The 15735-nt window shown below is 43.3% G+C and overlaps 1 protein-coding gene across 10 annotated transcripts in view; it reads right to left on the bottom strand.

The window, feature by feature from the left end:
• LOC133418761 (zinc finger MIZ domain-containing protein 1-like) overlaps positions 1 to 15735 on the bottom strand; it is a 165337-nt gene that overhangs the window by 44391 nt on the left and 105211 nt on the right. For 9 of the 10 annotated variants that reach the window (XM_061707577.1, XM_061707576.1, XM_061707581.1 and 6 more), the window contains 2 exons: positions 9450 to 9569; positions 452 to 565 (listed from right to left, as the gene is read on the bottom strand). In XM_061707577.1, coding sequence (XP_061563561.1) covers positions 452 to 565; positions 9450 to 9518 — 183 coding nt within the window. In that variant the 5' untranslated portion in view covers positions 9519 to 9569. The remainder of the gene's footprint in view (positions 1 to 451; positions 566 to 9449; positions 9570 to 15735) is intronic. The other variant, XM_061707585.1, reaches the window with a different exon arrangement.

Genomic DNA, 15735 nt, shown 5'->3' with positions numbered 1-15735 from the left:
AGCAGACTGCACCTAAAGCTACTCTGTTTGTCTTTTATCTGATGCTGGAAGCTGTAGCGCTAAAGCACCGGTGACAGGTGAGTGACAGCTGGTCTGGTTTTGTATTAAAGGCCATTTAAGAATTATAAAAATGTATTTCCTTGTGAACACTCATGACTTTGTGGCTCAAGGACATTTTTTGCACCCATCGTTTTCATGGAACTGTCTGAATCCGTGAGCCACATTATAAATTGTTGCAGAAAAGTACTGAAAAAGGAGGCTGAATATGAGTAGTTTTGTATTTTTTTGGTGACCTCAGTGAAGATCAAGCAGCTAAACATTCGCTGTGTCTCACGTCCCTAGGGGAGTCGAGGAAAGAGCCAACGCAGCAGTTGCTTTAGCGGCTCTTTTGCTCGTCCTTGAACCTGTGAGTGTGAGACCGCGGAGGGGGGGCTCGGGGCTGGAGACTTACCGTTAAGCAACCCATCAGGCTTTGCTCGAAGGGGCGCTGGAAGGCTCGGGGGTCGCCGCACCAGTCCAGCAGCTCAGTCGCTGCCGTTTGGAAATTTGCTGGATTTTGTAAGTGCTGTGAAGAAAAAGCGGAGAAACATGATGAGTTTGGGAGTGTTCAGTTCCTGCAAAGCAATGCTGCAGATAGGAATGGGCGATATTTTACCGTTCACGATATACCGTCAAAAAAATTCCCCACGGTAAGAATTGTCAGAAAAGTCATCTCGCGGTAAAAACGATAAATTCCCGTTGATGATGTTTTTGTGTAAAGCTGATTTATGGTTCTGTGTTAAATCCATGCACAACGTACGTGAAGGAAGGAAGGAAGGACGGAAGGAAGGAAGGAAGAAAGAAAGAAAGAAAGAAAGAAAGAAAGAAAGAAAGAAAGAAAGAAAGAAATGTGCCTGAAAGAAAGAAAGAAAGAAAGAAAGAAAGAAATGAGCCACAAAGAAAGAAAGAAAGAAAGAAAGAAAGAAAGAAATGAGCCACAAAGAAAGAAAGAAAGAAAGAAAGAAAGAAAGAAAGAAAGAAAGAAAGAAAGAAAGAAAGAAAGAAAGAAAGAAAGAAAGAAAGAAAGAAAGAAAGAAAAAACCATAAATTCCCATTGATGACGTTTAGTAGCATTTAGTATCTTTTAGAGCAGTGATTTGGGGGCTCCAAAGACCGAATGTGGTGATAGATTTATAGTTAAAAAGGTGGAGTTGAATTGTTATTTTTTTTATCGTCATTTTTATCGTTATCGGGATAAATGCCAGAAATTATCGTGATACATTTTTAATTCCATACCGCCCATCCCTAGCTGCAGACATTAAAAGTACAACATAATAAGGTTCTGTTTTATCTGCATTAACACAACCTGATAGACGTTATGAGACACTGGTGTGGTCGGTTTCATTCTTACACAATCAAAGAGGATGGAGGTTCACATCCTCTACTCTAACGATACAATTCTGTGGAACTGATAATACTCATATGTCTGTGACTGCAGCTCCAAAAGACTATTGTCATTGTGAATTAATCTTCCTAAAATTTCCCTCCATTGATCATGTCTCTGTTGAGTTTCCAAGGATTTTCCAAAAAGGATCTGAAAGTAATAAGAACCGACAGCAGAAGTACATTGAACGCTTACTGGAATAACTCCCAATTTTCAATCAGTTATGTCATCTATGTATTATATACCTTTGCGATATGTATATAAATAGTTTTTTTTTTACATTTAATAGACATTTTATATGATTTATATAGATATAAAGTTTGTGAAGTCCTGGCCTGCAGGTATGACATGTTGATTCAATTATGTTCATCATAAAAAGGAGTTAGTTACAGATTTTTCTCTGAAAACAAGCTAAAACATGTTTTTGAACCATCGCTGCTCTAAGCCGAGCAGTCTCAGTCCGGTGTCCTTTTCCCCGTCCCCAGGTTTGTGTAGGGCCTTGTTGCCGCCGAGTGCAATAAATCTCCCTGCAAGGCTGCATGAACAGATGAGGAAGCCCTCATTTCACCGGCCGGTCATTGGCTGTGCTGTGACTTTATATGACAACGGGCTCCTTGACCCACAGGCGCTCCTCTATGCCATTCGTCCCCCCCCCCCCCTGGAGCCGGCAGCCCCAGCTCACAAACCCCGCTGTCAAGTCTCTCCCGTTTGAGCTGCAAAAGGAAACTGGAAAGCAGCCCTCTCTCTGCGGCTCCGCCCGTCATCACTGCCGGCCATCTCATCTCTAAAAACCTTTCCGATTTTGAATTCAAACACTTAATACTTTAAAGAGTAAGCACACCATTCCCACTCTGCTGTAATCTGCTGCCTTTGGTGAGATTATGCACGCAAGCTTTTTGTAGTGCTCTCGCTCAAAATAGGAACAAATGGACTCCCACTTCACAGCATCAAAGGTAAACAGAGTGGTCTGTCAGCTTAAAGTGAAGGACTGCCTTCTTAATATGTTTGTGTGCTTTGCTCTCACTGTTGCAGAGACTGGAGGAGGAGGAGGAGGAGGAGGAGGAGGAGGAGGAAGTTGCTGCAGTACAATCAGTGCTTTTGCGGCGCTCTTCCCGTGCCTGCTCTTTAGGGGGCAGCAGAGGTCAGGATTTGATAAGGCTGCTTTCATATCACTTTACAGAGAGTAGATAAAACCCTTTCTTTTTTTTTTTTTTTTCAAATGCTTTGTCTGAAACTGTTCTCCGCTCGCTTGAAATATCGCGGGAGGCTGGAATTAGATGTGGCGGGGTTGAAGAGCATGCTAATTCTACTGGTGGAGAGTCTCCTGGAGAAGCACACACATCCACAGATGCTAAATTTAGATGAGTCTGGAAGCTAGACAGCACATGTAATCAGCACACCAAGGATGGAAAAGGGAGGGGGGTTGAAATATGCAGAAGGGAGGGGAGAAAAACATAAAAAGATTTTTTTTTTTTTTTTTTTAAATACACCACCGCCACCACCACCACCACTTGGGCTTGAAGTGATTACTGTTCTTTGCGCTCAGAACAATTGGTCCCATCAGTGTGGCTGTCACACGGAGAGCTTGGCAGTGCCACACCACAGATGTTCGCCTCTACCGAGGCCAAAACCCGGCAATCAAAACTAGACCGGTGGCCAAGAGACCCCTTTCACACCCCTACCCTCGCCCACACGCCTGAGGGGGACGCTCCAACTTTTTGCGCTGCGGTCGAAGCCGTGGCCCACTTCAAGGAAACAAAGACAGCCAGGATGTGCGGCTGTCCTGAGAATAGAAGCTCTCGTTCTCGTGACGCGACCCACCTCCGGCGTCCCGTCTGGAGACGACTCATCTGCACATCTGCAACCTAACCTAACGGTGATGGAGACACACAATCTGGCGACGGGTCCCTTTCCGTCCAGAAATGTCTAGGCCTGTGTTGAAAAAATCGATTTCCCAATTCTAAATCGATTCTCATATTAATTCCTAAAAATTGATTCATATGTCTAAAGATCGTTTTTTTTTTTAGTTTTTTTTTTTTTTAATTTTTTTTTTGGGGGGGGATTTTTTTTAATTTTCTTTTATTTATTTATGTATTTTTTTTTTTCATAATTACATTACAACTTTTGGTTATTTTTTTGTTTATCCCCAAAAAAGGAATGTTTTGTTGGACACGAGAATAACTGGTGCCATGTTTTTGCCTTTAAATATGTTTAAAGGTATGAAAACATTAAAGTGTTCAGTTATAATTGTATAAATTGTCTATATTTCATTACTTTATATACTGTCTTGGGGTTACATTTGCAAAAAATGCTAAAAACCAAATTCTCAAAAATGAAAAACCAAAATAGACCGAAAATGGAACAAATAAAAACGGAATGTGGGAAAAAATAAAAGCGATTTCATCCGTCTCTGTTTCCTCCCTGGATCTGTTTGGTTATTCTGCCCCACGATGTTTCTGAAAGCAGTTCTATCAGCATTCTGGGAGCTGATTGGTCCTTACAGCATCATTAGCTGCCAATACTTGCTGTTTAATCTCAATATAATACTAGTAGTAATATTTTCCATAACTACAGTCATATAATTCATGCAACAGCTCAAAAAACTGTTTTAATAACACTAACCCAAATCAATATCGGAATCGAATTGGATCGAATCAAATCTTGATAATCGATTCTGAATCTTAAGAATCGGAATCGAATCGATTCTTGACATTTGAATCGATCCCCAGCCCTAGAAATGACAGCTTTTAATTTTGTTGCCGTTATTCTACATTCATCGACGCCCCCCCAGAAAACATATTAATGGAGACAATTAACCCTGAAAAAGAACACAGCAGCCAGACAAAAACAGCTGCACAGTCTGCATAGGAGCAGCAGCACAGAGAGGCTGCCATTTATCTTGAAATATCGACGCTGAGAGTTGGAGGAAGTGCTCCTGCAGCGAGAGGACAGTTCATGGTTTCCACCAAAGCCCCTGAATGCATCACCGAGAGCAGAGTCTTGACAGCAGGCCGGCATCCCCGCCGTGAGAGGGAAATACTGCCTCTGAAATAGATACCAGCAGTATCAGGCAACCCATCTCCCCCAAAGTATTCACAACGGTACAATTCGGAGAGGCGAGAGGTAAACAAAGTGTCGCAGAAAATATGTGCCTGGGTGAAATGGGTTTGCTGTTTTTACAGCATCCTCATCTGCTTGGAGGTTAAACAAGTAAACACCTCTTCGGTTGCCGTTTCACTGCATAAAATAAAAGTTACAGAGATGTTCGCTGGTGATGTTTTTCTACCATCTCAACGCAGCCTGAACTCCCTCTCAGGTTTTCAGAGCCCGAGGCAACATCTTCACATGCCGCTCTTTGTCTGACTAAATGGAGGTTTTTTAATGGAGAAAAGATTTGATTAGAGCAAATCGCAACATTTCTGGGGCTTTGTTAGGAACGTCTTTGCCTAATATAAGACTGCGCTAACTAACAATCCAAAAGCTGCTGTTTGTGCTGGTGAATTATCCCACTAATTGTTTGGAAAAAAAAGTGTTAATTTTACAAGCTGAAACACTGATCAACCTATTTGCCCCAGTGGAATTACAAGAAAGAAAAAAAAAACACATTTTTGGTGATTTCTACTGAAGAAAAGCACATTATTCTAATTTCAGAACAAGATGGTAATTTAAGGATTACCTCAGTAATGATTTTCAGATCTAACTCCCAACCCATGTTTCAGTCAGGTTGACGGATTCCAATTTCCTCCACTTTATCATCGCGCTCAGCAGTAATTCATCATTTGAGCAACAAAATCAATTTGTTCCCCTGTCCGCCCTATTGGCTGGAAGTAGTCAGACAGACATGTCGCATCTCCCCACAAAACAACAACACAATGGACGGGGACTTCATTTGTATTCCTGCTCGACGTCCACGCGTTTTTTTCTCCGAGACGCCCCGACTTTCAGCATGTGCACACTTTCAATTAACGCAAACAGCTGGATTGGTTTACGATATTTCCTTAATTATTTTAATAGCTTGGATATTGGACAATGGTGAGCGGGTGGGGGCGGGGGGTGGGGGGGATAGTGAGTTAATTGTTCTGATCTCCCCCGATGATCATCTTTGTGCGCTGAGAGGAGAATACACGGCCGGCTGAATGGGCTTGCAGCTAGTCTCGTTGGCAGGACATAAATGGTATTTATTATGCGGGCCTTCCAAACCCTGATTGTCTGCAGCACAAAGCTGCCTCTATTAGCAGGGTGCTGGCTCTTACTGGTCGATTTGAAATGACCCGGCGCTTAACCATTTATTAGGTGGACTGGAGGCCTCCTTGTATGCCACAGATCTCTCTAATTGGCATGTTTACCCATGTGCCGTTTCCCGGGGCACTAATATTGGGATGTATTTGTTTCACTTCTGTCTTGCAGGGGGTTAATACATTTAACCCCAAAACATTTGCAATGTGTAAAGTGTTAATAGGTGCATGCAAACTCCTTGTCTACTTCTGTAAACCCCCTCATTAATGGACCGTCTTCAGCTCCATTACAGCTGCAGAAGTGAGTGGTGAATTATTCAATACCCAGCTGTGAAGAGTAACCGCACTGAAGACGGTGTTTACCTTCCTCTGCCTTATTACTTAAGAACATCAAAGCCAGTCGCTGCACATACTGTCAACCCCCCCCCCCTTACGAAACATTCAGAGCCGTCTCTATCTGCCTCATCTCGTCTCCGGCTCGCTGCTGCAGGTGAAACAATCTGGCACTTTAAGTACATGGTTTGCCACGGATCGTCAGGAGACGGGGGCCCTCAGCGTCAGCGCCCGAGCTCAGAAACAAAATGTCTCGCCACTTGTGAGCCGGAGATCAAAGGCGAGGGCCCCGTAGCCCGGGGTTACGCAAGTATTTTCTGCTCGGTGCTGCCAGGGATCCGTCCCCGCTGTAAACAGGGGGACGGGGAACAAAAGGAGACGCTGGGAGTCAGCGGCGGTGGAGGGAGAGGGAAGGGTCGTGATGGCCGGGGAGGGGGAGGTTAAAGTTAAAGCCCCCCCCCCTGATCTTTGACCCCAGTCAGTAACCTGAGTCACACCAGAGCCTCGATAACAGGACTGGACTGATAAGTGACTTTACTGTGGTCAGACGGGGCCAGACTGAGGCCACGTTTACACATAGCCGGTAGAGCTGTGCGATTAATCGATTTTAAATCTAAATCGGATTTATTAATCACAATCGATGTTAAAAAAAGGAAATCGGAAAATCGATTTTCCTTTTTTGCAGCTGGCTGCATCACAGACAGCTCGTCTAGTCATCTTTGTTTGGTCAAGAAAATTGTAAATGTTGTCACTTTACTAAACTCAAGGAGGATTTACAGTATCTTTCAATTGCACTTCATTCCCAATAGGGAAATTTGTTTACTATTTTTCTTTAAAAATAAAAATAAAATATTTGAAACAAATTTTTCCATTGTCTTTTGTAGTTAAAAAAGTAAAAATCGGGTTTTCAGAGAAAAAAATCAGGATTTTATTTTTTTTCCAAAATCGCCCAGCCCTAATAGCCGGGTATTTACAAAAACGGATATTTCCCCCTCTACGTTTTGAAAAATTCCATCATTTACACGAGATCGTTTTCAAAATCTCTTCATTTACACAAATTCGCATAAATACGCTGTTAAGGTGCTATGAGCCAATCAGAATCCTGGAAAAAACATCAACAAATGACACGTGTAACTTCCAGTTAAGGCTGATTTATGGTCCCGCGTTACACCAATGCAGAGCCTACGGCGTAGGCTCTGCATTGGTGTAACGCGGGACCATAATTCAGGCTTTACTTCCAAGACGGAACGAGAGTCTTTCATTTGGAGTGACAGAGAAGTGGAGATACTTTTAAGCAGAGCTGGGTAGAGTAGCCAAAAATTGTACTCAAGTAAAAGTACTGTTACTTCAGAATAATATGACTCAAGTAGAAGTAAAAAGTAGTCATCCAAATAATTACTTGAGTAAAAGTAAAAAAGTACTTGGTGAAAAAACTACTCAAGTACTGAGTAACTGTTGAGTAACGTATGATTAATTTTTTTAATACAACCATTCAAACAGACAAAAGTACAAAATAATCATCTTCAGGCAAATTAAATCAATAAAATAATAAAATAAATTTAAATTAATAAGAAAATTAAAAATAGCTTAAATTAAAATAATCTTAAAGTAAATTCAAGTACTTTAATAAATAATAAAATAAATAAAATAATAACAGAATACAAAAATAAATTAAGCACAAGTAGCACAAAATTTCCAGCCTTTGTACTTTTCTTTTTTAACCAGGCAGAACTAGAACAAGCCCATGAACTCATAGAAACTCTGTGTGTGTTTGAGTCTGTGTAAATGTGACAAAACATGCAAAAACAAACATTTTTCCCAAAGAATCACCCAGTGATGTCATGAGATTGACGCGTACGTGGAGGATTAAAAGAAAAGTAACGAGCTCAACGTAGCCTAATGTAGCGGAGTAAGAGGAACAGTTTCTTCTTCACAAATCTACTCAAGTAAAAGTAAAAAGTATAGTGACTCAAAACTACTCCTAAAAGTACAACATTTCCCAAAACTTACTCAAGTAAATGTAACGGAGTAAATGTAACTCGTTACTACCCACCTCTGCTTTTAAGTGGGACTTTAGAATATAAAACAGGTAAAATACAAGAAAATATTGACGGTGGCCAAACTAATTGTAAACACAGGTCGCACTCATGACGCTGGGGACGTTTCTGTTGCATAATGTGACGTTCTGAAGCTTAAATCTCCGTTTCCCTCCGTTTACAAGCAAACGTGAAAACGGAGTTTTTGAAAATCTCCACTTTGGCCGGAGTTTTCAGAAATGATGGTTTTTGGGGGCTTTGAGCTCCGTTTTCGTGTAAACGAACGGCCAAAACGCATGAAAACACCACAGTTTTTGCTCCGTGTAAACGGGGCCTGATGCTGGCGGAGAAGCTCTACCGTGGAACAGGGCGTTTGATGACCGTACTGAGCTTTTTTTTCTTCTTTTTAGAGTAAACAGAGAAAAAAAGGGAAATAGGGTTGAGCAGTTTATCTCAGCGATTAAATCGTTAGAACAGGAAGCATGAACTTTAGACAAACACATCCTAAAGATCACTAACAAGCAAATGTTTTAAACTCACAGTCAGACCCCCCCCTATGACTACTTACACTAAACTGTTGTGTGTGCCAACATTTTTATGTTTACATATCATAGGTTGGCACCATCTATGGAAAATACTGAGCCTTCTGTCAGAAAAATCAGGAAGTAGCAACAGCAACTTAACTAAAGTGGAGATTTCAGGCATGTATGAATATGGACGCGACTATTTTAGGAGGAAACAACGTCAGAAGATACGGATACTATATGTCCATACGATTATCACCATCAACCTCCTCTGCTGACGCGTTAAAACAATTATTTTTACTGCTGCACGGTATTAGGAGAAAGTCTCATAAACACTGTTGTGAAAACATGACTTTAAATGCTTGAGTTTATGATTTTAATGTCTTTCTGCCGTCCTGCTAACCTAGATCGCAACAAGTAAACAGCATATAAAAGGCAAAGAGCAGAGAAAAAAAATGCATTATTTCTATTATAACAACATGGATTTATTGAGGGAAAAAACTGCATCTGGCAAGAACTGCTATATTGGCAATGAGCCAGCGTAAACTGCGTCAAATACAGTCTCTTAATCATTTTAGAGCATCTTTATGCCTCCTTAAAACATTTTTTCTGCTACTCTAAGGAAAAAAACATCCCTTACTACTTAGATTTTTCTCCCCTCTTCCTCTTTCTTCCTGTTATCCCGACACTTTTTGTGTGGTTTAGCATTTTTTCAGCCACTATCATCCAAATCTGTGCGAGGCATTCAGGAAGTGTAGGGAAAATCAACGCTTATTTAAGATGTGAGAAAAAAGAACAACAGGACAACCTCATCTCACCTTGGTGTATCAAGTGATTTGTGTTTCGTAAAAAAGACGCAGGACATTAAAGTGAAAACAGCTTGTGCTGGGAAACGCACCTGTTTGATACACAGCAGGCGGTCATTGGTCTGCTGTATGTGTCTGTCCATCGACGGGATCGCGTTCATGTTGATTGTCTCTCTCTGGCCTCTACCTGCCAGCCATTAAACTGCAGAGCTCTGCAACAGAAGCACAGACAAGTGTTAAAGCTCAAGTTCCTCCAGAAGGGAAGCTGTCAATTAGGGATGGGCGGTATGGACTAAAAAAATTATCACAATAAATTCTGGCATTTATCCCGATAACGATAAAAATGACGATAAAAAAAATACCAATTCAACTCCACCTTTGTAACTATAAATCTATCACCAAATTCAGTCTTTGGAGCCCCCAAAACACTTCTCTAAAAGATACTAAATACTACTAAACGTCATCAATGGGAATTTTTCTTTCTTTCTTTCTTTCTTCTTTCTTTCTTTCTTTCTTTCTTTCTTTCTTTCTTTCTTTCTTTCTTTCTTTCTTTCTTTCTTTCTTTCTTTCTTTCTTTCTTTCTTTCTTTCTTTCTTTCTTTCTTTCTTTCTTTCTTTCTTTCTTTCTTTCTTTCTTTCTGGCTCATTTCCTCCCTTCCTTCCTTCCTTCCTTCCTTTTTTCCCTTCCTTCCTTCCTTCCTTCCTTCCTTCCTTCCTTCCTCCCTCCCTCCCTCCCTCCCTCCCTCCCTTCCTTCCTTCCTTCCTTCCTTCTTTTTTCCCTTCCTTCCTTCCTTCCTTCCTTCCTTCCTTCCTTCCTTCGTTTTTCCCTTCCTTCCTTCTTCCTTCCTTCTTCTTCCTTCTTTTTTCCCTTCCTTTTTTCCCTTCCTTCCTTCCTTCCTTCCTTCTTTTTTCCCTTCCTTCCTTCCTTCCTTCCTTCCTTCCTTCCTTCCTTCCTTCCTTCCTTCCTTCCTTCCTTCCTTCCTTCCTTCCTTCGTTTTTCCCTTCCTTCCTTCTTCCTTCCTTCTTTTTTCCCTTCCTTTTTTCCCTTCCTTCCTTCCTTCCTTCCTTCTTTTTTCCCTTCCTTCATTCCTTCCTTCTTTTTTCCCTTCCTTCCTTCCCCCTTTTTTTCCTTCCTTCCTTCCTTCCTTCCTTCCTTCCTTCCTTCCTTCCTTCCTTCCTTCCTTCCTTCCTTCCTTCCTTCCTTCCTTCTTTTTTCCCTTCCTTTTTTCCCTTCCTTCCTTCCTTCCTTCCTTCTTTTTTCCCTTCCTTCATTCCTTCCTTCTTTTTTCCCTTCCTTCCTTCCTTCCTTCCTTCCTTCCTTCCTTCCTTCCTTCCTTCCTTCCTTCCTTCCTCCCTTCCTTCCTTCCTTCCTTCCTTCCTTCCTTCCTTCCTTCCTTCCTTCCTTCCTTCCTTCCTTCCTTCCTTCCTTCCTTCCCGTACGTTGTGTGTGGATTTAACACAGAACCATAAATCAGCTTTACACAAAAACGTCATCAACGGGAATGTATCGCCCATTCCTACTGTCAATGACATCGGGGCCGACGCCGGGATGTTGCAGTTTTTTTTTTTTGTGGGAGCCGAGCGAGGGAGCGCATCGATTTGGCAGGTGACGAGCAGCTCGGAGGAGCCCGCGGGATGACATTCCTCTCAGCTCCCGTGACACCCTTAACAAGCCCTGGCGGTTGAACCCTGAACGATGTCACACACCTTCGGAGAAGGACACAGCGGACTTACGACGGCACGTCTGACTGCGTTTAAGGCACCTGAAGGGTGGGGTGGGGGGGGGTTAGGGGGTGGAAATGAACTGTGTGGACAGTCACACGGGTTGCGGAGCCTCGCAGTCGGCCGGCGTTATCTCCGTTACAGCCGCGTGAAGCCCGTCCATCCTGCACTGTGAGAACATTAACTTGGCATGCGGTGCTCTGTTTACATTACTTAGCCATTATGTAATCTTCGGTTAACAATTATCTGTAGCCTGGGCCCAGACATGCTCTACATATCATCCCTCCCTCCTCCTCCTCCTCCTCCTCTTCCCCTCTCCCTCTTCCAGAGTTCCTCTAACAAAACCCCTTACAGCGCACTATTGATTCTGGAGCAGCAGCTTATGGCAAACCTCCCTCTCTAACTCTCTCTCCTTTTTATCTGAGAGAATCATTTTTCACACAAGGCAAACAATGAAGTTGTGATCTGACATGCTACATAAGATTATCACAAGTTAAAAAGTATTACAAGCTGCATTAAAGGTTATCAGTTATGCCTCTGGGAAGGGGGAAGAGGGGGGTGTTTTTAATATTGCATTCAGTGTCAAATAAATATTACAAGGCGGTTGTCGGCTGTAACTCACAGTGACCTGCATCTCAGAGTCGACGGTAAGTGAATTAATAGGCACATTTATGAGGAGTGAGAAGTGTTACCTCCAGACCCCCCACCCCCTCTGCCCCCCCACACCATCATGTCCTGTCTCCATCTTCCCTTCTTGCTGCTGCAGGGGGGCATCTCTTGCAGTGGCACATCATCTCTCACTCAAACACCCCCCCCCCCTCTTCCCCACGCCATCTTTCTCCATTACCATCTCGCACTGAGGAATTTTCCCTGCACAAAGTACCAGCGAGATGACGGAGGGAGGGTGTGTGAGCACATGTGTGTGTGTGTGTGTGTGTGTGCCGCCGCTGCACCACACTGATAATGCTCACTTAGGGGTCTCTAGCTGGATTTAACGGCAGGGCCAGTAATCTACTCCACTAGACAGCTAAAGAGCTTTTATGCTACCTACTGGAGATGCTCATGCCTCTACTTGAGAGGAGAGGGGGGGGGGGGGGGGCACACGAGTGCATTCCTCTTCATAAATTACAAAGCTCATAAAGAAAAAGAGACATCTGAGGGTACCAACCAACCCCCCCACTCTGTTTGTGAAGATGGAAAATATTTGTTTGCTGACAGTTCTGATATTTCACAGCTGAGCGCTCACACGCGTCGGCGCTGGGCGGGGAGTGGTTATCAAGAGTTGTATGTTCCTGTCTTTATTTCAGACACGCACACATACACACACAGGGAAAAACTGGAAAACAACCACATGAACAATAAAATCAACACAAGGTCAAAAGTCAAACAAGATCAGTTTTAACTCTAAGGATGAAAATCATCATCAAAACATCCCTTTATTTATTAGGACGACTAAACTGCAGCCGTTAACTTTGAAACTTTGATTCAGAGTAGATAATAAAGCAGAGGAAGTGTCATATTTGGGCTTGTATTCCACGTGTGAATGGACCTTTTAAAGGGAAAGTTCGGTTTTTTACAACCTGGACCTTATTTCTGGCATTTTTTATGGTTGTATACTCACCCAGGCAAGTTTGGTGTCATTTGGAGTCCTTCGGAAGATATTAGGAGTTTTGTGCGAGCCGCTTCTCCATATAACGGTAGCGCATGGGGGCACAGCGGGACACAGACGATGCAGCGTCTAAATAACACATGATTGCCGTGAAACTCGTTCATTTCTTTTATGAATCACTAGATCTGCTTCCAGGACCTGTTGTCTACATCCGGGGCTGTGTGTGTAACAAATAAATCAGTTTGTAAACAAGACCTCTGAACTCATGACGTCATCTCTGTGCGCGCACTCTGTCCTCCGTTCAGTGAGCTCTTCAGCCGTATACTCTGGCTCAAAACGGTAAGGACGTCCATCATATTCAAAGTCGTCGTCCACAACCTCAGAATTTGACAAATATTCAGACATGTTTCAAATAACTAATAGTAAACTAACAGTAGCGAACTCCAGCTGTACACAGAGCTGTGTCTGGGATGCGCGCACAGAGATGACGTCATGAGTTCAGAGGTCTTGTTTACAAACTGATTTATTTGTTACACACACAGCCCCGGATGTAGACAACAGGTCCTGGAAGCAGATCTAGTGATTCATAAAAGAAATGAAGAGTTTCGCGGCAATAATGTGTTATTTAGACGCTGCATCGTCTGTGTCCCGCTGTGCCCCGTTCACTACCGTTATATGGAGAAGCGGCTCGCAAAAAACTCCTAATATCTTCCGAAGGACTCCAAATGACACCAAACACCTCTGGGTGAGTATACAACCATAAAAAATGCCAGAAATAAGGTCCAGGTTGTAAAAAAACGAACTTTCCCTTTAACTGCAAAGGGGACTGTGTTTTTTAGTGAAATGCCATCGTTTCAGGAAAGCGTTGGCATTACAGGACAACGGAGCCGCTACAGTCGCCTCCGTTTAGCGGCTGGTTTGAGGCCGCCGCTGCTGTGTGCGTAGTCTGGCCAGCCTGATTAATAATAATAATAATAATAATAATAATAATAATAATAATAATGAATTTAACTTGTAACGCACTTTCCATTCAATGAATCTCAAAGTGCTACACTTAGACCGTTATTCATTCATACACATCCTCACTGGTGGTGGTAGCTACGTTTTGTAGCCACAGCTGCCCTGCAGACGGAAGCGTGGCTGCCATTCCGCGCCAAACGGCCCCTCCGACCACCACCAACATTCATACACATTCAAAAACATTCACACGGGGCAAGGTGGGTAAGGTGTCTTGCCCAAGGACACTACGACAGCAACTGGGACGGAGCGGGATTCGAACCGCCGACCTTCCGATCATTGGACAACCCGCTCTACCACCTGAGATACTGCCGCCCCATGCCTGATTATGTGAAATGGGTCCGGTACCACCAGCACAGAACAAACCGAACCAAGACGACTCATTCAAACAAAGTTTTTACTGCAAAACTGACAACAGAAGTAAATATTTCAGTTTCAGCGACTAATTCATTCATGTGACCGAGTACAAATAAACTGAAACTGTTGTATTCATCAAATATTTCGGTTTTGTGAACTATTGATTTAGACATCAAAGACAGAAACGGCGTGTGTGTGATGACTAAAACATACTGTAGTATTTCAGTACCTTTTGAAATCACTGATCCCGACTGTCACACACACAAGCAGCAGCTTATTGATGACACAGCTCGGATTTTTCCCACGTCCCTTCAATCTTCCCCTCGGACCTCTGCCTGGGTGCCAGAGTGAGGTGACCTGTCCCCCCGTCTGGCCAGCAGGTGTCTCCCTGGCTCTTCAAAGGGGCCAGCGCAGCGGCACAAAGAAGGTGGAGTGGTGTTGCTTTAAGCCTTTACAAGCTCTACAAATCCTCAGCTGCTGCTTCCTAACAGGGCCCACTCAGCCCGGCGCTGCCTGTCTGACCTTGTGGTTATTGATGAGCGGGCCGACCTGCTCTCTCTCGCCGGCGCTCTCCTCCCCTCCTGCCTTTCCCTTCTCCTTTTTCCCCTCCTTCTCTCAGTCTGTGTCATCTCTCTCACCTCCAGCAGGGAGTTAAAACGAGGGGAAGGAAAGGTTGGACTGCCTTTCACCTCCTCCGTTTTGCCGTCTTTCTGCAAAGCACACACTGACCGTAACAACGGCTCCTTGTGAGCCAGGTGCCCTTACTTTTTTTATGCCCTGGTTTCCGGACCTCCTTAAAATAAAATATTTATGAAAAATATAAGTGACTTGATTGGGTAATTTAATTTCCAGACATTTTCTTGTTCTAATTTAACACTGGTCCTTTGTTACATCTGTAATGACTAACGAGAACCAATTTAAAGATTAAACCTGCGATGCTGCGCAAGATAGTCGCAATAAGATGCAATTATCAGCCTTACGCTATTTACATGCTCTTTTTCAGATGTTATATCTTTCTCTCTTTTTTTATTTTCTCCGTGCCACTACCTTTGATCGTATTTGCCTTGATTCAGATAGAAAATCCCGTCTGCCGCCTTGGGAGAACACGAGGGGAGGAAATCGGCGTAGTTATGTGCCTTACTTGAGCTTAATTTACTGCAAATTGCACAGCAGGCGATACACAACAAGTTGAGAGCTGTGGATTCCTGCACTACGCAAGACACATGGTGGTGTTGGCAGTGTGTGTTTATGTGTGTGTGTGTGTGTGTGTTTTGGGGAATGGGGGAGTGGTAGAAGAGAGGGGAGACAAGTTTTCCTTCCCCTCTGTACAAGGGGGAGCTAAAATATATGTATTGAGTGGGAGCCGTAATAAAAGGAGCGGGTGAGGAGATGCAGGCTGGGAACAAATATGAAAGGCAGTGGAGTATGGCGGCAAGGCGATGGAGCACCACCGGAGGATTGGATGAAATTATCTCTTTATAATCAGGGGGCTTCTGCATGGCTGCCTCCTCCATTGCCCGGTGACAGATGAGACCTACCTCTTCAAATGGGCTCGGCACCGCGCTATCAGCCCACCTCTGGGGTAAAACAATGTTTTTCTTCTCCCCCTGTGCAGCCACTTTAAAGCTCCTGACGGGCAAGGTCTTTGTCTCATTACGTGATCGCGTTACGTAA

Source organism: Cololabis saira, chromosome 19 (genome assembly GCF_033807715.1).
Source record: "Cololabis saira isolate AMF1-May2022 chromosome 19, fColSai1.1, whole genome shotgun sequence".
Classification (NCBI taxonomy): domain Eukaryota; kingdom Metazoa; phylum Chordata; class Actinopteri; order Beloniformes; family Belonidae; genus Cololabis; species Cololabis saira.
This window is presented reverse-complemented; position numbering and strand designations above follow the sequence as displayed.